General features: G+C 47.1%; 1 protein-coding gene across 1 annotated transcript in view; it reads right to left on the reverse strand.

Annotated features, from left to right (window-relative positions):
- IGF1R (insulin like growth factor 1 receptor) overlaps window positions 1-26,614 on the reverse strand; it is a 310,595-nt gene that overhangs the window by 235,010 nt on the left and 48,971 nt on the right. The window contains exon 2 of the mRNA XM_045448754.1: window positions 19,965-20,510. Coding sequence (XP_045304710.1) covers window positions 19,965-20,510 — 546 coding nt within the window. The remainder of the gene's footprint in view (window positions 1-19,964; window positions 20,511-26,614) is intronic.

Here is a 26,614-nt window from a genome sequence, read left to right on the forward strand (position 1 = left end):
CCAAGGAGATACACACACACACACACACACACACACTGTCCCAAGGGCATTATAGACCAAGGTCCCTGCCAGGGCCTACTGTGTGGGCCCTCACAGAGGTGGTGAATCCCAGGCTTCAATTCCTGAGAAGGTCCAATTCTCACTGAGAATGGCAAGCAGGTCCCCATCTAATGTCTCCAGAGAGCTGGGGAGTTCACTAAGACCTCACACACAGCCTGCTCTCATGGAAGGACAATCAGATGTAGAGAAGTCTGCTTATAAAAACGCATTACAGTGGAGTTTTAGGGGTGCCTGGGTGGCTCAGTCGGCTAAGCATCCAACTTCAGCTCAGGTCATGATCTCACAGTTCGTGGCTTCGAGCCCTGTGTTGGGCTCTGTGCTGACAGCTCAGAGCCTGGAGTCTGTTTCAGATCCTGTGTCTCCCTCTCTACCTGTCCCTCCCCTGCTGGCACTCTTTCTCTGTCAAAAATAAATAAACGTTAAAAAATTCAAAAAAAATTTTTTTTTTTTTTAAATTTTTTTTTTCAACGTTTATTTATTTTTGGGACAGAGAGAGACAGAGCATGAACGGGAGAGGAGCAGAGAGAGAGGGAGACACAGAATCGGAAACAGGCTCCAGGCTCTGAGCCATCAGCCCAGAGCCCGACGCGGGGCTCGAACTCACGGACCGCGAGATCGTGACCTGGCTGAAGTCGGACGCTTAACCGACTGCGCCACCCAGGCGCCCCTCAAAAAAATTTTTAAGTGGTGTTTTATTTTAATGCAAAGAAGTGTAACAAAAAACATAGGAAATGGACCATACCCTACTTTCTGAATAATACCTGTTGACCTTTAAAAAGAATAAAAGCAAGAAAAGCACATGGTTAGAAAATCCAAACAGGGCAAAAAAATGTACAAGATGAGCAGTGAGGGTCACCCAGGATCTCCAGTCCCTTTCCATGGAAAATAAGTGTTTCTCACCTTCTGGAAGACTTTTTAATGAGTGTACCAGCATTTGCCAGTATATATTTACCACCAAAAAAGTCAGACCCGAAGGATCACGGTACACACAATGGCCTGTGTCTTTTCCCTTAATTTGTATGAGCATATGCAGACCTAATTTTTTTCTTGGTGAGGAACTGCTCTACAAGTACATGTGCATCTGGTGTGTTCATGGATGAGGTGAGTTCAGGGTCTTCCTAATGTGCCATCTTGGTCCCAAACTCTTCCAAATAGCTACCTCTTTTAAGAACAGCTATGTAGTGAGAATTCTACTCTTTGGAAACGTGTGAATCCGAAGCAAACTCAATATGCAATATTTTTTGTGCCTACTCTGCAATCCTTTTGTTGTTTAAAAATTACACCCACGGGAACAAAAACATTACAACCATCCACACTAGTCTTTCACTGAAGAGCTGTCCTGGGTCAGGCCCTGCGTTGAGTTCTTTACTCCCCATGACAACCTTGGAAGGGACCTAGTATCCTGTCTTACAGAAGAAGAGCCTCAGAAAGATAAACGCTTGAGCAAGGTGTAACAGAGCCAGGAGGTAACAGAGCCAAGACTTTAAGCCGGATCTATCTGATTCAGTGACCTCTTACTAGAAGGGACTTTCTTGACATAGGGCAAAGGTGTTGGCCTCGCCACCAGAGAAGAGGAAGCCGCCTAAAAATCTGTACAAAGAAAGGCCATCAAATACTCCCTGGGGTCTCACCCAGCACTTGGCGTTGGGATAGAGGGCCGAATGGGTTCAACCAAGTTAGCATGGGGAAGAGTTGGGGGCCACCTCTCACCCTTGTTCTGCTGTCCCCTGAACAGGGGTCTTGAGCGGAGCAGTACAGGAGTGGCTCAGGCCTCTCCAGGAGGATGAAGACTGTCCAGTCTAAAGCCAGCTGACCTCACCATTCGTTCCCGACCGCACCAAGTCCAGCCAGCCTTTCCCTGACAGACAAAAGGACTGCTAGTAAACAGAGGCAACAATAGGCAGGATTTCTCCCTGGAAACCTCACTTTTCACTAAAACACCTATCTTGAATAACTGTGGGTATGTTTGCAGGTCCAGGAACATGCAAAACAAAAATATTTTTAAAAGTATTTAAAAAGTGAGTAAAAAAAAAAAAAAAAGTCAACTTCAGTGAGTACAGTGGTTACCTCCTGTTCATTTTTTTCTATGACGGGAAAAGAAGAGGGGGCTTTATTTTGCCTCAGCAGGGATGAATTTGCAGCACAGCCTCCAGGAGACCTTTTCCGGCCCAGCCGGCATTCCTTTGGGGTGACAGAGTGGCCGGCCGCGGTTTCCCCATCCTCCCGGAGCCCCGCAAGCGTGGTGACTAAGCCCACAGGAATCTGGCCCGTGCCCGACCCACCCAGAGGACAACAAGGACAGGCAGCCGGAGGAAGCCCCGTGGCTGCCCAGGGCCCCTTCCTCGGAAAGAAAACCCTAGCTCTGCCTTCAAGCTCCAGGTGCAGCACGGGAGGGCGGCTTCTGCTGCAGAAGAGAAAGAGGCCACCTGAGCGCAGGTGAGAGCCCAGTGGCCGCCAGTGGCCCTGCAGTGCGCTAAGGGATCAGAAAGCCAAGGTCCAGGGTACACCTTTTATCTCTTCGAGAAAAACTCCAGGTAAATGCTGGGTGTTTGCCTGAGGGAAGCAGAATTAAACTCCGGGCAGGCAACCACAAGTTCAGTTGGCCCAATAAATAAAACAAGAAAAAAAGAAACGTAAGGCTGCATGGCCAACTGATTTTTCAGGAGCCTAATTCATGGTAAAATCAGCAGTTGGAGATCTGATTTCGATAAATCATTTCCTGACACCTTCTATTTTACTCCCTGTTATGTTTATACACACACATACACACAGAATAAAAAGCTTCCTGTAAACCACATCCCTTTCTTTCTTTACCACAACCTGCCATTCATCAGGGCTAAAGCATCCCCCCCCCCCCACCACCACCTCCATTTAAAGATATTTTTACAAGATTAAAGAAGGGTTTTACAGAGGAAAAAAAAAATCTCCCCGTTAAAAATCAGTTTTAAAAAAAAGGTGCTTGATCACTGATCAGCATCAAAGTTTTGCTGCCAATGGGAACAGGATCCATCAATGTAAAAATGCCTAAAGGAGAGGGGGTCTTCGTGATGGGGACAGAAGCGAGGCATTAACATTCAGAAACAAGCAGTTTCATAATTAAGCATCTCAATTTGACTATAATTATGTCACTCCTTCACTGTCATAGTTCCTTTATCTGAAGAGTCGTAAATTTTCTGATCAGGTAAAGAAGAGGGGGCGGTCAGGGAAGAGTGATGCGGGGCCAGGCTGACTTGAGCCTCACTGGGGAGACAGAGCAGGCTGCCAAGAACTCATCAAACGTGGAAACATGGAGCCTGGCCATCTCCAGGGCAAGGCAGGCCATTCAGTGGCTGCTGGGTGTGCTGTGCACTGGACGGTTCAGGGGGCTCCCTGGGAACTGGCATGGGGCAATGGGGACAGTAAGGAAGGGATAGCTACGGACTCAAAGAAAAGCAGGTCTGGATTCAGCTTGGCTGCTTAGCTCTGCACAGCACCTTACAGGTGTTATGTCAAGTCTCTGGTGCCTCAGTTTCTCTCTTCCCGAAAATGGAACAGCAGCATCCACCCTCTAGAGTGACAGATTCCATGAGAATGGCCTGGCACATACCGATTGCTCAGCGAAGGCAGGTCATGATCGTAAACACAGTCCTTTCTAAGCGATTAATGGCCACAGGGATCCAGAGGGCAACTGGGGTCCATTCACCAATGTACGGATCACGTGCAGAACCCACCTCGTCCCTGATTCCTCTCCACCCCAGAGGCCACACCCCAGTGTCCAAAAGGGACCTGGCATGTGTGGGATAGATCCACAGGCATCTCAGAGGTCTAGCTCATTGCGGGACACGCTGAAGCACTGTGAGGGGACATGGGTTCTAATCTGCAAAACATCGAAAGGCAGGGGAATCTTCTACAAGGTTCTGGAGAGCTTTAACACAGATTAGCAAAAATGTACTTTTGTCAACATGGTTAGATGCCTGGGATTTCTGTTCAGAGAAAAGTGAGTCACATAAAGACACTGGACAAGAAGACCAACATTCTGACCCAGTAAGATGCTGTAGCTCCGTTTCTACCATCAGATGAATAGCTCTGTCTTGGTATCGTTCACAGTGTGCCAGTGTCACTTACTGACTCACCCGTCCCTCTCACTGGACCCAGAGCCCTTGATGGTGGAAAAAGGAAGCAGAAAAAAAGGGAGTGATGGCAGGGAAAGGAGAGAGTATGCCTAGGTGGAGACTGTCTTTGGGCAGCGTCCCAGGTTCTAATCTGGCTTGACCCTCAGAGTCGTGGGCGTGGCCTTGGCTAAATCTTCCCGTCCTTTTCCAAGTTAGTTTTCCTCTAACCCGCTCGGACTTTTCCGGAGGGTTAAGCAGAGCGTGTGAAATTATTTCCTAGAAATATTTCCTTTATGGAATGCAAATTCTAATTGAACTTTTATATATTCCAGAGCCTAAGCCTTTTCTTGTGTGCTAATGGCAGCACATCCTTGAATAACCAAATCCGGAGATAGCATGCAGGTCTGAAGGACTCTGCTGTGAGTGACAAGGAGTAAGACCAGGTAACTCAGCCTCCTGCAGCCCTTACTTCTCCACTGCAGAAAAAATTCTCTTCTTGTTTGCTAAACCTGACCACGTTCCACGAGGCCAAAGTACTTCAGAGTCATCACGTCCCGTCTGCTCTCCCCCAGGCTCCCTCTGAGCCAGAAGACACCCCCCTCCCCCAGTCAAGTATATGTTTAGATACACAGGACAACGGCAAGGCTGTGTCTATCACAAAGGTCTCGCTTAACTGGAATACAAACATGAAGAATATTAATTGGAACATGCAGGCCCACGTGACATTCACCATGACAGTCATAATTTTAGTAAAAATGGCAGGTTCATGAAAGCACCTACTTGAGGTCCTGAAAGAAGGGATTCCTGAATTAAGTCAGGGAACCATCTAAATTAAATGATCTCTATGCTTCCTTTCCACCCTGAGATCCACAGATGCACAACATTTCCTCCAACTGGCTTCTTCATCCCCCATTAGTAGTAGTCCCTGGGAGCCAGGCCTGGGGCACAATCGCCCCCCCCCCCCCACCTCCTCCCCACCCCCACCCCGCCACTTACCCACCTGGAGAGACAACCTCTCTCCTCCAGGAAACTCATTTCTGGGGCCCACACCTAAAATATCCTCAACATGGAAATCCAAAATGTTAAGTCTCCTTAATCAAGCTTGTTCATACGCTAATGGCATAATTAGCTTGGGGGGGGGGGCGGTGGGGAGATGATACGCAACACAAAAAGTTAATGGTTACCTGTTGTGGTTTGCCTTAGTTGATTCGTTCAAACATTAACTCATTTGCTATAACCTCAAATAACACAATAAAATCCTAGAAGAAATGGAAGTTTGTTTCTTTCCATTTTCTTGACATATTAAATCACTGATACAATTAACTGCGGACTGGCCTAAACTGCTCCAAAGCTTTTTCAACCTGCTAATTAAATTTGCCCTCACTGCCCTGATAAAAATTCTAGGAAACCTTGGGCTTCTGGCATACTACACAGTAGGAGAGAATCAAATCTACCGACCGCCAATCTCCTGATCCACTTAATAAACAAAAAATGTTAACAACATACATTTTTTTAAAAGATCTACATGGCTTCATAACGTAGACATTCCAAGTCTTCCCACAACGTTCAGTGAAGGCTCCTGACAAGAGATTAATGAGCTGTTAACCACTATCTTCCAGGCCTAGCGATTTTGGCTTCTCCCTCTACTACAGAGGCCGTGCAAAAAGCAGTAAGTATCCCGCGCCATGCTAAATGGAGCTGCCATACTCAAACATCTTCACCTTTACTGTCTGTGATCCAAGCTGCTCTATTAGCAGGGAGAAGAATCTTGGCTAGCTTCAAAGCTCCCTCATCTTTCCATTACTTCAAATGGCAGCCCTTCCCCACTCTCTTCTTTGCATTAAGTAGCAGGAGCTGAAAGATGCAATCAATTTAACAGTTCATTCTGCCCATTTACATTACTTATTTGTTTTAGCAGTTCCTCTTTGCCACAAATGCCTCCTTTGCCCATTCATGTCTGCATACTTAACATAGATTTAATATTTCTCTGGGCCAAAGATCATACGCTGAGTTTTTCTTTGACTGGAAGACAGTAGAGATGAGGAGAGGGGGAGGATGTCTGGAATCCCTTCATTCTTGTAGACCACTCCAGGGAGCAATTCTCCATACATTATCAAAAGCTTAGATCAGCACCCGCACGTTTCAGACCCAAAGTGCAGGGGGAGGAACAGGAGAAGCGACTAAAACGCACTGAGCCCATCTGCTTCAGGCACTGTTAGACACTTCCCCGACCTTGTATCATAAAACTTGCTTGGTGGCCCCGTGGTGGAGCAGGGAGTCGAACCCAGACATGGACCCCCAAGTCCACATTTCATACAAATCATGCCATGAGTAATCAACCAAAAGTCCACCATACAGAAACCAACTCAAGTCCTTTGAGGGCAAGAATCACACACATCTTCTACCTCTTCTTACCTCCTACAGCACTTGGTGGACATGTTCCAGATTTGACTCAGAATCCTCACACCCAGACAGGCAGGAACCTGGCAGTGCTGACTCTCAGCTCCTATCCTGACTGCACACCTACAGACCCCTGCAAAGGCAACTTCTTTGTTCCCCCAAACCTGAACATAAGCCCTTGGAGAGAGAGTCCTTCTTTTTGATATCAGATATAAAGTGAAAACGACTAGCTTCCCACCACCACCCCTGCCTGATCCATCCATCAGACACCAAAGGGATACAGCTTCTGGATAGAGCTCCCTCAAAAAGTCTTCTCCCACATGGAACCCAAGCTGTGGGCAGTAGATACAAACGGTATCTAAGACAAACAGACTGAGGGCAGGTGGGGGGCACAGGAGGGGGAGCTGGTTCGGACCTCAACCACCATTCAGATTTCTGCTTTTATGAAATAATGTACTCCGAATTCCAAACGCCTTGCCAAGTTTTGGAGCACAACCCATTTACGAGTTGAGGGCCGTATATACAATGCCAGGCAAATAGTACTGAGCAAGTGTAGACATTCTTAATGAAAGGCCTCAATTTCACTTAAGGCAAATATTCTTCCCATGCAAAGCCCCAAATATGGAACTCTCCCCCTCCTCTGCTCTTAGCACTCTTTGCCTCTCCTCTTCTTTTGGCCAAAATTCTGGAGCGCCTCATTACACAGCATAAATGCTCTATCTCTATCCTTTGGAATGTCATGTGTTTTATCTTATCGCATAACAAAATCACAAGTTTCGTTCACATTGCATGGAACTTGCCCTAAATAGATCAACAGAAACAATGGAGACAACTTTGGCCAAGTAACAAATGTGAAAACCTGCAGAGACACATCGAGACCTAACTTAGATGGCACTTCTCATTCAGGCCTCTTCACCCTTCTTCCTTACCATAGGAATGATACGTATATAATATATTCTCTTTCACTTCATGAGAATGGTAAGGAGGAGCAGGAGACCCAAAATAATTCACAACTCAGCAGAGGTTAAGGACTTACCCAAACCATGTTTAAGTGTACATGCAGGTACATTCTCAAACTTTCACTCATGCAATTGCTCTTAGACTTGGTTGATAATGAGTTGGTTTACTCATTCCAGCTAGGACTGCTTTGGTCATCTAAAAATATTTTATCAATTCCTTTTTAAAGTTCCTAGACTAGAGTGAGGCAGTATTAGTGCCTAAACTTAGTGTGCTCACACCTGCCCTTCCCTGAGTGGAGACTCCCTAGTCTCTATATCCCAGACACCTCCCTTCCCGCACAACGCAGCCTCCCCATCTTCACGGGAACCAAACTACTCACATGCTACCCAGGGTCAAGCCCATGTGGGAGATGGACTTGTATGAAATATCTTTTCCATGGGCCTCCCTCTGGCAATGAAGGTAGAGAACCAAAATTTATAAACAGGGCTCAAGTCTGGACTCACAAGGGGCTTATCATCTATTTGCAGAAAGACACAAATGGTGAGTAAGCAAGGTCTTCTGAAATGACTGTCAGCAGAGGGAAATGATCACTGACCAGAGAACACAGCAATGGCTCCATGCCTCCTCCATGCCAGTACACGAATGACTCACAGGTGCATGAGCCCTCCATAAGGGAGATGTGGGGAGGTCTCACGGAAGAGCGGACTTGAGCCAAACCCTGAAGCAGACAATAGTTAGGGAGAAGCCAAGCAGACAATGGTTAGGGAGAAGCCATGAAGAGCATGGCAACGTCTGCCCCAGCTGAAACTCGCCATGATACACACCAAAGCCAGATTGCCTAGAACCAAAAATGCACACAAATGTAAAACACACCCAACTCTCAAACTACTGAGAAAGTATTTTAGTTTCACTTTGATCAAGCCAAAAGTGCTTCTGAGTCCAAAGCAACTCAGCAGTATCATGGTAGACATCAGTCACTTGCCATGATAGCAGGAAACTCTTGCTGGGCTATCAGTTTGCTCAGATTCTGGATGAGGGAAAGCCTACTTTAGTTGAAAAGAATGATTTAGATGAATTTAAATTCATTCAACATAATCGTGTTACATCGGTGTTTCTCAAAGTACTTATGAATAATTCACTTTGGTAACAGCAAAAGCCAGACCAGAATAAGTCACTTCAAAGATACAAGACTTAACATAAATCCTACTGATTTTCCTAGTCTCAACGCCTTCTCTAACCACTTTTATTTCTTTCTACCCTATCACCGAGATGCTTCGCCAGCCTCCTATCTTACTTACATCTGCTACCAGCTCATCAGAGCCTGTGAATCACAGCCACCTCCTGGGACCCCACAGCCCACCTACCACTCTCCAATCCTGTCCCTAAGGGTAGAGCCCATCCAAAGGGCAGGTCAAATGCTTCTCTAGCAGTACTGACTGAAAAGCAGGGCCGATGGGTCCATCTTAGGTTCCCAACACCCTACTCTGCAATAATGAATCTCAGAGCTGGAAGGGAATTCAGGCTCACTTGGTTCAAAAAGATGAGGAGACCAAGGAGCAGGGAGACTGAGTGCCTGGCTAAGGTGTGGTGGAGGAGGTCCGATCAGCGCTTTCCACAATACATGATGTGTACAAAATTTTCATGCAAGCTCCACTGCACTGATCAGCTGCACTGCCCCCTTCTCCTTCCTGCCATTTGATGAGCCAGTCACCCACCTCTCCAGGCTGCCTTCAGAGAGGAGAAGGCACCGACCAGAGGTTTGCATTTATTTTGCTACAGTGGATGCACTGAAGACTGGAGTTACAGGAGGGTGAGGAGCTGCTGTAAGCAGAGTCCACGCTTCACGCTTTTTTTGAAAACGCATGACGTACACCAGGCTTGTTTACACACACAGAATCTGAATGAGCTCATACTAAACGATTCACAAAAACCACTCACCTTTTATTGATTAGCTGAAGTGGGGTCTGAACACCATCCCAATTACCATTTCCCTCTAATGACCACTTAAATGCCTTCTCCATCGGCTCTTCATCCACACTCTGAGGCTTTCCATGAATGCCGTGCCCGGCAAGACAGAGGTGCAGTTACCCAAACGAACAGTATAGACCTTCCCGCAAGACCAAAGCAAGTTGAGGGTCTGAAGCCCCTAACCCTGCAGTGTGACTGCATTTCCGGGGATCTTCCTGGGCATAGTAATTGGGCAGAAGGAAGCAAGGCCCTGACAGTTATCCCTATGGGCCCATCAGTAAATCTAAAATCAAATTCGTCCCGCAAAACAACTTTCTCTTGAAATGGTGGTCTGTTAGGTCGGCTTCTCCTGTTTTACCAATTATCCATCATATAAAAAATTTGCTTTAATTAAGCACCCCTAGACGTTCACCCTCCTAATTGCCATCTCTGGCATTCGGTGACTTTTCCACGGAAAGTTTCCCTCCCCCCCCCCAACAAACAAATATTTGTTGAGATGAAGAAGCATTCTTCTGAGAAAAATGACGCGTTCTCAGAATTCCATTCGTAAATGACGACGATGTCAAGATCCTTCAAGCCCTGACTGCCTATGAGCCTAAAAAAGATGGCCAGGGAGGAGGTGGCAGGTGGCGAAGAAGAAGCAGGAAACCCAATGATCTCAGAAGATGACACCATGCCACCTGGACCATGCTGCCTCGCTGGTGTCCCCTAGACCGTGCATGAAATTATAAAGAGCGGGTAAAGAATATGCCCTTGTGCATCCAGGCTTCCCTGTCTTTCCTCGTGGGTGGGAGACAGGACAAGGTACATTTTCCACAACCTTGCTTAAAATCTGTTCCAAAGCTTCTTTGACACAGTTATTCAAAACCCTTTAAAGGAAGTACCTATGGATTACAAAATAATCCAATCATTTCAAGTTCACTGAAGAAGACAACAAAAACTTTACCCCTACATCCTACCTGAGGAAAGACTAGGAACCTATCAATATCATCTACTTGGCTAAGCATAAAGGGACCATTCAGAGGTCAAGAAATCAGAACGGAAATGTCCTAGTAGGTTACAACTCCAGGAACAAGGCTAGTCCCTTCTGACCTAGGGATCTAGCTAGTTTCCATTTGTTTGCATATGACTACTAGTACCTTCTGTGGGGGTCAGGGGTAGGGAGGGGGACTCCTAACTCCAACACCATGGCTCCCCAGGAATGTTTCTAATAATACCAACCTTCATCTTGCCTTTTTTCTTGTATCGTAGGCTATTTGCTTCCCCATCTTTCTTTATTATTTTCCCACCTCTTTTTACTACTATGTCCAACTCCCTGGTCTCGGGCAGCTGCTAAAAACCATCCAAGCACTTTGCATCTATCCGGAAATCCAGAATGGCAGCCCTGGTTCATAGATCCGCTGCCAAGGGCAGATGTACGCATATCGCAGCTGGGCCGTCCTCCCCAGGGGCCCCTGGGCACAGTGGGCTCGGGCCCAGGGCCTGCATGGGCTACGGCAGCTACAACCTCGTAAACTCCATCCGAGTCCCTTCATCAGAACTTGCAAACACAAATTAGAGGCAGCTACATGCTGGGTCAGTCCACACAGCCTTTTGTACAAAAGGCTACGAGTGAGGATCAGGCAACACCGAATCTCCAAACACGTTGCCTCTGTTCCCATCCCACGTGGATTCCGTGAAAAATGGCATGAAGAAACGAGAGACGACCGGGCGGTTGTTTGTGACCAAGGCCAAGACACAAAAAGCGACTTCTGTCCAATAATGAGATGAAACAGAAGCCGGGCTTCCGGGAGAAGGCCTGACATTCCTGCACAGCATTTTCCCACCCACCTGATCCCCTCGAACGGAAGGAAGATCTAAAGGAGGACAGAGAGAGCCACTGTTTGTTTCCTGCACTGGGGGCGAGAGGAGGGAAAGGAAACAAAACAAAACAGCCAAAACAGGAGAAGAGGCCGGGTGGGAGCACAGAGTGGTATGCATGAGCAAGTACACACACACACACACGCACGCACATACTGCGAGCCTTACCCAAAGAAGAGAAATAAACAGACATGCTTCAGCCTGGAGCAGACGGTTGGCTACCTTTACTATGTGAGACCGGCAGTTGTCACAAATAAAAATGTACATCCTTGTTATCTTCCCCCAAATCGTGCCCACTCTATAACCACTTTACTGGTCTCTGCAAAAAACGCATTAAAAAAAAAAAAGATAACATTTAATGTTAGTATCAAACAAGAATCTTGTTGATATTTCTTAAATTCTTCCCCACACCACGCTTGCAAGCAGAATAAATTCATAGGGTTTGATAACCAAATAAATAGAGTTTACATGTAACTACAGAGGCCCCACTGGCATCCTGATACAGTCATATGTACCTCACTGAATGTTCTTTAAAGATACGGCTTATCTGGACAGACACAAGAATTTGAACAATTTGGATTAAATTAGCAAGATCCACTCCTACACTATGCCATGCTATTTATGATAATTGAATTTTTGCAATTTAGAAAAAGCCATAGAGAAAGACCATTTAAGATATGGCAGTAAACATACACATTCAATCCAGTTTAATGCTCACAATTCTAGATGGTCTCAGAATGCAGCTCTTAGACAGTTTAATTTTAGAAAGACTAGCAATTGGCTATCATTTTCCAAAAACCTACTATGTGCTCGGCAGTCTGTCTGGTGCTTTGTAAGTTCTGTCCCTGCCCCGTCCTGTTTCACAAATGGAAGATGGGGAAGGCAGCCTCATTCCAGGACCTAGAAACACACGAGGCTAATGAGCAGAACCCTCTCAATTCATCGACTCTTCTTAAACCTTTGCCGTATGATGCCACCTGTCCATACTGGAATGTAATATGTGTGTGTGTGCGTGTGTGTGTATGCATGTATCTCCCATTTTGTACAAAATTACATATTCTTGCAAATATCAACGTTAACATGCCATGATGGTCCACTGGGGAAAATCACACCTTTCAGGTGCAGAGCCACTGGACATGCTTGGAGACCAGTTGAACAGAGGATGCCAGGCGTGTGATGGCAGATGCTGTCTCCACGGAATCCACAACGACAACTGTCAAGGGTGGATACCCCCGGAATGTCAGGAGTGAGGCCCCAGCCAGCCCCATGACACTCAAAGGACTGTAGAACAGCGTCTAAGCTGACACGCAGCAGCACAATCTTACCTGGATGGCCACTCTTCCTGTCTATGACCCGCCCTTTTCCACTGACCCCAGGAGCCTGCAGCACTCCCTGACCTGAGATGACAATCGTCTCCACCAAGCCCCGAGAACTGCTCAGCTCTCATTCCTGCTCCTGCAGAGCAGTTCACACAGTGACAGGGAAGACTTCTCCAAAGACTGAGAAGATAGGCTGGATACAGAAGAGAACCCAGAATGCTCTAGATTTCGGATTTTGACCGGAGGTTCCTTCTTCCACACAAAAGATTACAACATGTCTTAAATCTAGATTCTCAAGTTATGCACAGTGATAAACAGACGCCCGCTCTGTTTAATATCCTGTGTGTCACAGACAGAAAGATCGCATCTCCTGCTACCAGAGTTCCGGGAACACTGTGGCTGTCTCTCGTTTGCTCCCAGTCAGGGGCGCAGTCCATCCCACGATGGTGCTCAGAGACCCCGATTCAGACAGCCTGAGTCCCGGAGTCACATCGCACGCTAGAAGGAGGTATGGTTCCAATTCATGGCTTCCAGCTTCACCACGGGCCAAACCTAACTTTTGAACCACCTTATGCATTCAAGTTGAGCGATGCAGTCTAGGACAAGGTTAGCCCCAGGCCCACGTGATCCACGTCATTCCCACTCAAATCAAGAATGTCACACTGGCGTACAAACAAGAAAAGCAAGATAGAAATGTTAATATAACAAAAGAGGCATTTTAGGACTAGAAGGAAAAGAGGACAACCTTTTTTTTTAACTTTTTTTTTTTTAAAGCTTATTTATTTATTTATTTTGAGAGAGAGAGAGAATGTGAGCAGGGGGAGGGCAGAGAAAGGGAGAATCCCAAGTAGGCTCTGTGCTGTCAGGGCAGAGCCTGATGCAGAGCTCAGTCCCACAAACTGTGAGCAAGACCTGAGCCAAAATCAAGAGTCAGACGCTTAACCGACTGAGCCACCCAGCCACCCAGGTGTCCCAGAAATCAGGACAATCTTACAAGTAGGCTCAACTGGTGAGTTCTGAAGGGATTTCAGATATTTCCAAACACCTAGAATTGCAAAAATCACCCTAGGAGAGTTATTCTGAAAGCCTTTTTACTCTCTGAGATCCTTATTAAAAAAACAAACTCCTGAAGGGAACCCAGGAAAGTGACACCTTAATTAGGGGAAAATCAGCCAAGAACAAAGCCTTTCAAGGAGCCAGGCAGGAGAACTAAGAGATGGGGGTGGGCTCAGAGGTGTCCCAGAGAGCCATGGACACAAACTGCTTCACCGTCTTGGTAACAAGGGTCGACAGTCAGGGAGAACAGAATGTGATCTCCATGCTTGACTATAAAAGGCACAGAAATGAGGCCCAGGGGCATGTGACCCCCTTCTAAATAAAGATCACCCCCACACTGGGAGCAGCTGACCAGAGCAGGGGCCTTCCGGGGGAAGAGAGACAAGCTCCTACCATCAACACCATGCCAGACCCGCTCCACTGGCTGCCTTCTCATCCAGGATCCACAGACCTGCCCCGGCTCCAGCTGGAAAATGCAGGCCCCTCTTCTCATCCACCTTGGGCAGTCTGGAGGGCCCAGGCATGCTAGAACCTGGCGGCCGACCACACAGTGTTTCGCAGAAAGAAATACCCCTCACGGAAGCTTAAAACTTGGAGGAGGAGGAGGAGGAGGGAGAGGAGGGGAGGACGGAGAGGAGGGGGAGGAGGGGGAGGAGGGGAGAATTAAGATGAAGTAGGCACATTGCAGAGCAGAGAAACCGTGTCCCTCACCTCACCCCACTCCAGCAGGTGATTTACAAACACTTAAGCAAGCCCCCCACTTTCACCCGGCAGGCCAGATGTACCAATCTCTAAGAAAATGAGGAAGGGGAACAATTTCACTCCACACACCAATACCACCCTGTGAGAAGTATCTGATAAACAGGAACATGAGAGCCTGTTTTTTTTTTGGGGGGGGGGGGGATGTAGAATTGTCTTTTTTTATACTACCTGCCTTCATTTTGAGTCCCTGATCTCATCAGCGAGATGGCTGTAAAATGTTTTCCTTTTGTCAATAAAGGGAGCCGTTTACTGCCTTCTCGCACAAAGGCTCCAATCTGCTATTTTCCTGCTTTCTCATTTGGAAGGCAGTGGGGAAACGCAACAGACCCCGGGACCACTGTTTCCAGTCAGCACCCTTCTAATTGAAAGAAGGCTGTGCCACCAGCAAAGCTGGCCAGGCTCGCCACCTTCACGAATTTCCTGGCAAAGACCAGGCCTTCTCGCAGGCAATACAGGGATGTGAGTAGACCACAAGCTGTTCATCCTGATGGGTTAAAAAGGACTTGGAGACATTGAGTTTAGTAGTAAGTTTTAGATTTTTGTTTTGTTTTTTGGGTTTTTTTGTTTGTTTGTTTGTTTGTTTTTTTGGTTGGAGGACCATCCATATCTGAAAACAAGTACCAGAAGGGCGCTTGGGTGGCTCGGTTGGTTAAGCGCCAGACTCTTGATATTGGCTCAGGTCGTGATCTCACAATTCATGAGTTCAAGCCCTGCATCGGGCACCATGCTTCTGGCGCGGAGCCTGCTTGGGATTCTCTCTCTCTCTGCCCTTTCCCTGCTCGCTCTCTACCTCTCTCTCTCTCTCTCTCAAAATAAATAAATAAACATTTTAAAAAACTGAAATCAAGTACCAGAAAGCCCCAGTGGCAAGCAAACACCAGATGCCACTGAGACAATTCAATTGGGCATGAAAAGAAACACAGGTGCTTCAAGAGTATCCACCCTCACCCGCCCCCTCCCTAGACACGGTTGGCTTTCAGCAAATAACTGTACAAAGTAAGGGATGGTGTCAAGTGCCACAGGCCAAGTTCAACTTTTAAGATGGTTTCTGTACTTCTCCATCACCTTTGGCCTTGAATCCTTCTGACAAGGGCAGGACAGAGAAGAGCTCCTACCATCCACAGCTGATCCTCCCTGCCAGTGACAAGCCGGACACAGGGTTGGTGATGGAGCTCCTGGGTAGCAAGGACCGTGAAAGCGACACAGGAGACATCCACATTTCATAATCCTCAAGTCTTTTGGCTTGCTGAGGACTGTTATTACACACTGCTCTCTGAAGAGGGGCGGGGGGTGGGGGAAACAGATCTTCCTGACAATAAATCTTTCACAAAGCAGGTGCGTGCTCACCCCTGGGGTGATACCCGTGCTCTCCGAGATGCGGAGGACGCGCCCAGAATTGACTCAGCAGTGCAGAAAGTGCCACTGCCAGGTTTCTCTGCTACGGGAAAGGCCCACCAGAGTCTGCAAAGTCCCAGAGTCCTACGCCAAGGGGCAAGAAGTCTGCCAGTGAGGGCGGCCACCTGGCCAGCACATGCAAGCACCATCACGGGCCAGGGACACGGCAGGCAGAAGGCAGGCAGGCAGCTTGTCAGGGGCATGCATGGCCCAATTTCATGAGATTCCACAAGCTCCCACTACAGGATTTCAGGTAGGGGAGACTGTCGGTCAGAGCATGTGTTAGGGAGTTCACTGGGCCGCGGCAGGGGTGCAGGGAGGCTGGAGAGAGGCCAGGTCGCTGAAAAGGGCAGAGGGGACAGCAGAGGGTGGTAGATTTGAGAAACCCTGGGATGGAAAGGGCTTGTCGTGCAATTGGAGGAGGAAGCATCCAAACACCCAAGTTCCCGACATGGGAGCGTGGAGCACCAGAATGCTGTCCATGAAGAGACAGAATACAAGAAAAAGACTCAGTAGAAGGGAGGAGACAGAGAAGACTAGAAGACACTGAAATGCCCGTGGTTGTCTAGACAGGAATGGATATGTGGGTCTAAGAGCTTATAAAGAGGTCTAAGCTGAAGATGATATTTACAGACCAGCTGTAGACAAAAGGATGGTGAAGCAGCAGGTGGGGCATTCTGGGGAACAAGGGCAGTGAAAAGAGGCCTAGGATGGAAGTCTGGAGACCGCCAGGTACTAAAGACTAAACCAAGGAAAAGGAACCAGGAAAGGAATGGTTGCAGACATAGGAAGAGAAGCAGTATCTTCCTAGGAGGCCGGGGGTTGGGGTGGGGGGTGGTTGGGGAGAGGGGTGGTCACCAGGGCTGAAGGTCAGGGCCACAAGTTACATTTTTACAGAAGGGAGAACACCGTACATGACTTTTTAAGGGTCAGTCACTCTTTAGCAGTAACTCAAGCCTGCATAAAACCACTTCTCCAAATCATAGGACAACAGAGAAATCCTAAAGTGGGTGGAGAACCCACGAAGTAGTCATTTCCTTGATGGGGCTGTATACGAAGCTGCCTGCCACCCACCGCCCAGTTAGGATACCTAAGAAGGAGCCAAAGGAAGAGCACCAAGTAAAAAGTGCGTATGAGCACTCCATGATTGAGGGCTTCTCCGCGGTGTCACAAATTTCACACGCATCCCTGATTTGACGTAGCTCTCCAGACGCTCTCCCTGCTTCTGTGGGCAGCCCTGTGGAGAATAACTGAATGGGGTTCTTCCACACTTCACTGTTTTAAATGGGCATCTTAATGCTTACGTTGACTTCAAGGTAGACATTGTGTCCAGGCTCAACACCCTTCACCAGGCTCCTTGAATGACTCATAAGCACCCTCCTGGAGAGGGATATCACAGCACTGCAGTGCTCAGCCAGAGAGACGATGGGGGACAGAGAACGTATGGCCTTAGAAGGAGTGCTCTAAAACAGCACTCTCCAACAGAAACAGAATGAGAACCACACCTGTCACTTCAAATGCTATAGTAGCCACATGACAAAGTAAAAAGAAACAGGTGTGATTAAGTTAATAACATATTTTACGGACTCCAGTCTGTCCAAAATATTATCATTTCAACAACAAAATATTAATAAGGAGATACCTTACTTTTTCTCCTGACCCTGCTACATCTTTGAAATCCAATGTATTTTACGCTTTGAGCGAGTCTCAGTTCGGACCAGGCCACAGTTCAAGCCGGAATGAAGCCACATGTGGCTAGTGGCTACCACATCAGACAGCACAGGTCTGAAGGGAATCTATGTAAAGAGAGAGCTCTGATTCAATTAGAAAAACCTCTTAAGAAGCCTGCCCATGCATGCTGGAGTTTTCCTGAAACTCCCAGATGAAGAGAAGACAATTTCCTTGAATGCTGGTAGTAATTTTTCAATAAATACTCCCTTGTAAAATCTCAGGAAAACGTCAGCAGGACTGAGAACTGGCGGGGGAGAAGCCTGCAGGGTGCGGCCTTGGGGAAGCAGGTGTCCAGCCAACAGGCCTGTCAACATGAGCCATACCAGCACCAAGGCCCAATTTCTAACCCCCATTCTTTTTTCTGGTGCTTTTCCTTTTGTTTTTGTTTTTTTTTTAATAGCCCAAGTGCCCTATGAGAAATACAGGATCTATCCCAGATGAAGAAACTGAGGGCCAGGCAATTTAAATTACTTGCTCATTCCCGGTCCCAGCTACCAGACCTGGACCCAGAAACCAAGCCTCGCCTCTGCTCCAGGCTTCTTCAACAACCAGCTGGTCAGAAACAGCCAAAAATCCACAATGAGGCCAAAGTAAATATCGACTGAATCACTGAACAAGTGCCCACCTAATGACTTTTTAAATAACACCTCCCTTTTGTACAGAGCTTATGAGTTTTCAAAGCAGTTTCGCACACATTTGGTCACCACCGAGGAATAATATGGGACTGCCCTAAGGAACGTTCTAAAGGTGCCCAACCATGGCCCAGAAGGCTCGTCCAAGGTCACCCAGGCCATTTACACCGCATCCAACATCTTCCCACTACACACGATGCCTCCCTTGCTGACGCCTTTTTCTTTTAAAATAAAATTTTTAAATGTCAAGACTACTTAAAAAGGTATTTTTGTTGTTTTCTCAAAACCAGTGGGTAACCTAATGATAGGGTACCGTTTTAATCAATCACAAATGTGACTTTAGCACAGGACTTTCTTCCAACCCTAGCCAACAGGGACTCTTCAGCGGCCTGATGGCGTTCTTGGCCATCCAAGGTCCTAGCTGAAGCCAGTGGGACCCCTTCCCTCATTAATCAAATGTTCATGTACACACTGATGGAATGATAGCAAAAAAGTGTGAGCTGGGTCAAAGAAACCATCCTTTTCCTGCTTCAACCCTGGAAGGGAAACAGAAACAACAGCTACCTGTGGGGTCTGGCCTTTATTTTGTTTATTTTATACACTTCATGGTTTAGGCGAGCCTACCAATTTGGGATTTCTTGGCTTTTCATGACTAGCTAGAATACATGAGCTCCTTGGGTCTTTAACTGGGCCAACCATTAAATAATAGCTATTTATAGCTACCACGCTGACTTCCAACCAGTGAGAGGAATCTTCCTGGCCAATATACCTAAACATTGCTAAAAGCAACACAGCAAAGGCCCAGAGTCACCTTCTAATACCAAACAACTTGGGTCTCAAGGTATTGATCACAATAATTCAAGAGTCTGGTTACACTCAGGCGTAAAACGGGCAGACTGCTGATGAACAAGAAGGTTCAGAATACCACCACCTGGACCAGAAGAGCAGTGGGCATATTTCAAAATTCTTCCACTGAGTGATTTCATAAGACCTGTACAACTCTTCAGGGGGCGAAAAAAAAAAGATAGAAAGAAAGGAAATGGAAGCACTGGGGTGTACAACTGTACTCACTACACAGCCACCTTCAAGTACAGCCTGAATGTGGAATTCCTGAAACCCGGTCCAGGGCTCTCGCACCATGGCCAGGTGCTCCATCATAAACCAGCAACACGTAAGCATCATAACATCACTGGGGACCAAGGAGGGAGTGGAGGTCACCATTTGCACAGGATGTGAATTGCATTAGCTCTTTACTTTTCCTTTATTCAACCATATTCCAAGTATATTCATGCTAAGAAAGTCCCGCCATGCCAAAAGATCTCTTTTCGTGCAAAGGATGAACGAGTTGATCCCTAAGCAGTCCCTGACTGCCAGGGCGTAGGCCCTTCCAAACACAGCGGATCACCTTTCTCATCAGAAATCCAAAGCTGAAGGTCGGTGAGCAAGCTTCTAGCCCAGAAGAGTGGTGGATTATTTCTAGTACACGATTTGAATGGTCTTGATGGCAGCCATGCCACAGTCCTGCATCCCATGAGTTCCCGGATGCAAAAGGAAGCCAACCAAGACCCCCACCGGCACACGGCAGGCAGACGTGTCCTCAGTGCCACGTCACCGCACCCTCCCAGCAGAACCCCCGGCAGAACCCGTGCGTTCCAAGAGGAGGAGGGCAAGGGAGAGAAGGAGGGGAAAGAGAAGCGGCACAGGGAAAGCCACATCAGCGCCATTCTTACTTTTCTGGCAGCGGTTGGTCGTCCAGCAGCGGTAGTTGTATTCATTGTTGATGGTCGTCTTCTCGCACAAGGGCTTCTCCTCCATCGTCCCCGGACACAGGTCCCCGCATTCCTTTGGGGGCTTGTTTCCCACGATGTAGTTATTAGACACCGCATCCAGGATTAGGGACCAGTCCACCGTGGAGAGGTAACAGAGGTCAGCATTTTTCTCAATCCTGATGGCCCCCCGGGTAATGTTCCTCAGATTGTAAAGCCCAATATCCTTGAGATTGGTCATCTCAAAGATGACCAGGGCGTAGTTGTAGAAGAGTTTCCAGCCGCGGATGACCGTGAGGTTCGGGAAGAGGTCCCCAAGGCTCTCGAGGCCGGCCACGCGGAACAGCAGCAAGTACTCGGTGATGACCGTGAGCTTGGGGAAGCGGTAGCTGCGGTAGTCCTCTGCCTTGGAGATGAGCAGGATGTGGAGGTAGCCCTCGATCACCGTGCAGTTCTCCAGGCGCTTCAGCTGCTGATAGTCGTTACGGATATCGATGCCCGGCCCGCAGACTGGAAAGGAGACAAGAGGGCAAGGGCAGGACACGTCTGAGTCATAAGGAAATCATTTTCAGAACTACTTCCCAACCCACAATATGGTCAGTTTTCAGGAAACCTATCTTATTATTGTTATTATTAAAGAAATAAGACTCAGTTCTTCGCAGCAGTATAGGGCCGCAGGCGGACTATCTGAGTCTCTAGTTGGTCAGCTGTCATTCGTGAAGCGTCTACTCTGGGCCAGACGTTGTGCAACATACATGGCGACCATGGGGGATGCCATCCCCGTCCCACTTATGTGTAAACCACAGTTCTGAGCCCAGGGTCATACACAAGAAGCACATGCGGGAATCAAGGCTGCAGGCTCCAGAGCTGCCAGGCCGCTCACCCCCCACCCCTTCCGCAGAGCACCAAAGTCTGAACAAACAGCTCAGCAGCTACATAACAACTTCCTACCACGTCGAGCCTCAAGGACACCAAGCAGCAGTTGATACTGGAGAACAGTCACCCTGACCTAGAAAGTAGGGACACAAAGAAGCACATTCCCACATTTCTTGCTACCGTCTGATGCGGGCCAGGTGGCCTTGTGTTCTTCCCTAATACCGCGTGAATGTAGATACAAAGGCTAATTTAACAGAAAGGCAAGAATGCACGGTTTCTATGAATAAAAGGGATATGCAATCCCAACTCTAATATTTTATGAATCAAGAATCAAGAAAGCAGGCTTCCCATAGGAAGGTTAGGCAACAGAATAGCCAAAAGACAGTAAAACTCATCCATGTCTCAACGTCCAAAGATAATCACTGTTAACGGTTCCTATGCCAGTGATCCTCTCTCTGTAAGGAATTTGATTAAGGTAAAGGAAATCAGGCAATAATGTCACGTTTTCAAATACATTTCCTTCACTTAATATGAACATTTCACCAAATCAATAAATGTCCTTCTACGTTATCACTTTAAGGAGATAGTGATTCTAGGCTGTGAATATGCACCATGAGTTCTTTTATTTTTTAAAAAACCAATCCCATATTGTTGGATATTTAGGTTATCTCCAATTTTTCTCACCATAAGGAACATTCCAGGGAACATTCTCAGCAGATATCCAAGACTATTTTCTTGAGATAAGTCCCTAGAAGTAGAATTGCTGGACCAAGGCATCTGCAGATTTGAAATGCTTTTGATAGAACAGGCTTGATATTGGAAACTTTTATTTTTAAAATTCTAAACACATACACACACACACACACACATACACACACCTTGGTTAGTACCCTTTCTTAGGCTTTAATAATCACAAACCTTCCATTAAAGCTTCTCAGATAGAGTCAAGTTTTCTGATTGGTGTAATTCATTAATTTTTGGAGCACTCAACAAATACGATGCTGTAGGAAGTGCAAAGAAGTGGTACCTGCCCTCTGAAGAGACTCACGGCAAATGCCAAGAGCTAAGACCCACGACGAACAACTGTCGTATGTGGCAGAAGCTGGTCAGTGGTGTGTAGAGTGCAAGTCCACTCTAGATGTGAACCGAACTGGGCAGGACAGACAGCCTTGGAGCTACCCACAGAGAGGAGGTCCTTTCTGTGGCAGGACCGAGGAAAGCCCTGTGCATGCCCTGACTCCTAGAGGATGGGTAGGACTTAAAACTGGGTATTAACATTCCAGAGGCCAGAGAAAAGGGAAAGCATATATACTCAAGGGACAGCAACACTGATGGCCAGGGATGTAGAGAAGAAGCGAGTTTGGTAGAGTCCAAGTCACAAAAGGTCACACATGGGGATGGAAACTTTCGTCTCAGGAATGAGGCCCCTCTCAAGACTCTCGAGTGGGAGAGAAGCCCAAGGGAGACCTTTTTTTGGAGGATTAATCTGTGGTCAAGTGCAAGACAGAATCAAAGTGGAGCAGCTGAGGGAAAAGGGAAGACCAGTCCAGTGGGGGACAGAACCATAGACAGGAACTGGACAGAGAATGGCAGTCAGGGGGTGGGGTCCAGGGGACCCAAGAGCAGAGAAGCAGTCAAAGCTTGAGAACCTACAACTTCATTTGGTCCTCATTTGGTCCAGTTCCCCTCTTTTGCTGATGAGCAAAGGAAGCCTCTACAACAAAGAAGAAAATGGGAGAAACCAGGGCTCTGAGAACATCCCATGCTGGAAAACGGCTGTGAGGGAAGCTTTGTTTCATTGTGTCTCATCTCACGTGATGCTCTCAATAGTACTTCACACTCCGTAATATCATCACCCCTTTGCACAGGTGACATATGTAAGATGCTGGCCCCTTCACAGCAAAGCTTGACACGTGGTTTCTGGATAGTCCCAGCTCCTAGTATTCTCACCAACTGGTTACCCCCAAACTCCTCCAGCTAAACTTCTGTCCCAGTCATGGTACCAAACAACTCTTTGCAAAGCCCCTGATGACATTATCAAAGCCAATAACAATTCCCTGTCCTAAACTTACTTGATCCTTCCAGTTATCTGACATTGCCTCCTTCTCGAGGCCTCTCTGATTCCACACACCCACTCACCACCCTCAGGTCCTACCTGACCTCTAAATGCTGGCCTCTGGCCTCAGCCTCCCCCCTCTCTGTCCTCTCACATGGACAGCTGGCTTCCTGTGCCACCCATACACTAGATGATTGTCAAATGCATGCCAGTGGCAGCTCCAGAGTCGCATGTCCATCTGCCTACTCAACATCTCCATTTAGGTGTCTGATAACACATTCCCTTCCTCCAACAAAATCTGCCTCCTGCACTCTCCTATCAGGGTCAGTGACACCCCATTTTCTGAATTGCTCGTGTCCAAAATCAAGGGCTCATTCCTGATTCCTCTCTCTCCCTTTACACTGTACAGATCCCATCCTCTTGGGCATTATGCTAACTGCCATGTCAGACGGAGAGACAAACGTTTTGTGTTCTCACATATACACAGAATCTAAAAAAAAGTCAAATTCACAGAAATGGAGTTAGAATGGTAGGTGTCAGGGGCCGGGAGTTGGGGGAAGTGGGGAGGTGTTGGTCAAACGGTACAAAGTCCTCGCTCTAAGATAAAGAAGACCTGGGGAGCTAAGGCACAGCTCGGTGACTGGAACTGACAACACTGTATTCCTGGAAGTTGTTAGGGGAGTAGATCGTAAATGTTATCTAGACACACACACACACTGTACACACAAATTATACTTATGTAAGAGGATGTGGAGGTGTTAGCTAACTTTATCATGGTAATCATTCTGTAATACATACACGTATCCAATCAGTACACTGTGCCCTTAAACTGATGTGTATTAATGTCAATATCTCAAAAAAAAAAAAAAAGCTGAAAAAACAAAAGAAACAAACAAAAAACAACAGTGCTCTTGGCTCCAGCTTCCAAGCCTGTGGGAAGCTGGGATGTTCTTCCCACCATTACACCCCACCTCTTCTATACACTGTTTCTCCATCGCCCCATTCACTCCCCTCCCCCCACCCCCGCCCCACCCAGGGCATGTCTGCCTTCCTCTGGCCTTCTTCTCATCCCAGGGTCTCCCCCACTGATCTGTCCCACTAGTGTCAGCTCCAGGAGGACAGAAGATTATTTTCTATTTCACCCACCACGACACCCCCAGTGCCTGAAGAAGTCCTTGATATATGGCGGACACACCATTAATTCACACGTAGAATGAATGGATTTCACTACATCTGTCCGTCTCCACTGCTCTAGCCCTGGTCTGAGCCACTGTCATCTCCAGCCTCATCTACACCTTCCCCACCATCCCGTCTCTGTCCCTGTCTACTTCTATCTCGGCTGCCAGTATGTTCTTGCTTAGCACACTGTAGCTGCCCAGCGCCTTCCTTCCTTATCCCCTGCTGTCTGAAGTGTGTCCCCTGTCACACGGACAGCCCTCCACTCTCGTCCTGTCACCTCATCAGAGCTTTGCCCCAACACCCTAGCTTTGAGAATCCCCCCCTAACTCTCTCCCCCCACCTCATTTCCCTATTTCACTATTTTTACAGCACTTTTCATGTCTGAAAAGTGTCAGGCCCTGAAAGGATGTATTTAGCTGAGTGATCACTGTCTATTACCCTCATGGAAATGAGAGGCTCTGTACAGTTTTCTGCCTGTCTCCCATGCCTAACATCCAGCATAACATACACGTCTGACATCCAGCAGCTTCGTAAAGATGTGCTGCCTGGCTGGGGGCCAAGGTGAGCCTAAGGTGGGATGGGGAGAACAAAGCATCTATCAGATAGGTGCCACTAGAATTCTCTCAAAATCAAGAAATGTCACCCAATGATAGTTTCAGGTCAGTGACTCAATACACAAGTCTTCTTTGCTTTTGAACTATTCATTTTTTCCTAGGCCCGCCTAAAATTTTACATTCCTTCTATGCTGTTATAAACTAAGCGTATTAGTTTACTCTGAAATGATAAACAGAAGTTTTTAGAGAGGAGTACTTGGATGTGGTCTGGTTTTGCATTCAGCATGTGTCTGATCCTATTATAAGGTGTTAGGCAGCAATTAGTTTGCTATCATTTCCTGCAGACCAGAAAACTCGGGACCCAGTGAAAGAGCATGAAGCCTCATAACCAAAGTCTGCCAAAAGTTTATACTGCGATCAAAGACACTGGGAAAGAATCGGCTTTGCCGTGTAGACCACTCAGTTAATGAGCCATGATACAGAGCTGATATGGACAGATTCTTCAAATGAAAGAACTGTTTCCACACTGGACACTTTTCCCCCATTTATAGAAGAAAAGAAAAGGGGGGGAAAAAAAAACAAGGAAGAAACTAACCACTTATTCCTGAAGAGAAGACAAGCCCAAGCCACAAAGTGTGAGGCAGGACCCGGCTACTGGGTGTTTTGGATTCCAGGAGCGACACTGTTCGCCTTTGGGGCATTTTGTGATAGGAACAGAAAAAGGAAAACCCAGCTGGGCCGGGAATGATAACACAGTGTCCAGAAGGCACAAGCCACAAACAGGAAAGAGAATGCAGCATACTTCATTGGGGCCGTGAAATAATACAAGCATTAAGGGAGTCAATATTCCACACAGCACACTAAGGAGAGACAGACACACCCTTGCTACTACTCACTGATGATTAAAAGGAAATTGCAAAACACTGTTTCTCCCTTTTCAAAGCAGCAGATATCAAAAAAAATACACACAAAAAAAAAAAACACAAAAAAACAACTCGACTTTACGAAAGGCATTGGAATGTGAGCTCTCAGGCTGGCCCCATAAAGAATAATCAAAGCTTATGGAAGTGAAAGCAAACAGGAAGCAGAGGGAAAGAACACTGTGGAAGGTAGGGGTAGCATGAACAGACCGCCAAGGCAGGAGCAGAGGGCACAGGGAGGGATGAGGAGGGGAGAGGCAGGGGTGGTCTGGTACCCCAGGCCAGGACCCTTTGGAGGGAGGCAGGCAAGCAGACAGGCAGGCGAGGACCTGGGGGGGGGGGGGGGGGGGGGGTAGAAATCACTTCCCCCAAACTAAAATTTTAAATTAAGTCTTTTAGTTGAAAGAATACTGCTTCCCCAAAATTTCCTATGTATTTTTAAAACATCAAAGGGTAGAATTTCTGCTCTAGGGACCTAAGTGAACGACATAAACAAACGATACATATTTGGGAAACAAATCCCTAAGAACTGCTAATATAAGAAGGGTTAATAAAAAGCATCTGCCTGAGAAACCACCCCCCCCCCAAAAAAAAAGCTATGAATCTAAGTATGTGAAACAGGTAGAGGAGGAAATCAATGGCCACTTTGGCATGCTCTACGCGGAACACACTCTTGTGTCCTAGAAAAAGAAAAATGGGATGACTTAGGTCTGAGTCCCAAGTTCCATTTACCGGCTCCTACCCTCAAGGGGGCACATACCCTTCCTCAGCCTCATTTTCTTCACCTGCAAAATGGGCTGTTCATACCTACCCAAAGGAAGATGTCGTAAAGATCAGATAGGGCTTTCATGTTCCTGTGGCTGGCAAGGGGCTTTAGGCCATGTTACTACATAAATAAACATGAATAAAAAAACATACACACTCCCCCATTTTGTTGCCCCAATCTAAATATGAACAACAAAGGGGAAAATGAACAAATCTGTTGATTAGCCTTCTGACACCAATTCCATTAAAGATGATCAGAGGTAG

The sequence above is a fragment of the Leopardus geoffroyi genome, chromosome B3 (genome assembly GCF_018350155.1).
Source record: "Leopardus geoffroyi isolate Oge1 chromosome B3, O.geoffroyi_Oge1_pat1.0, whole genome shotgun sequence".
Lineage (NCBI taxonomy): Eukaryota > Metazoa > Chordata > Mammalia > Carnivora > Felidae > Leopardus > Leopardus geoffroyi.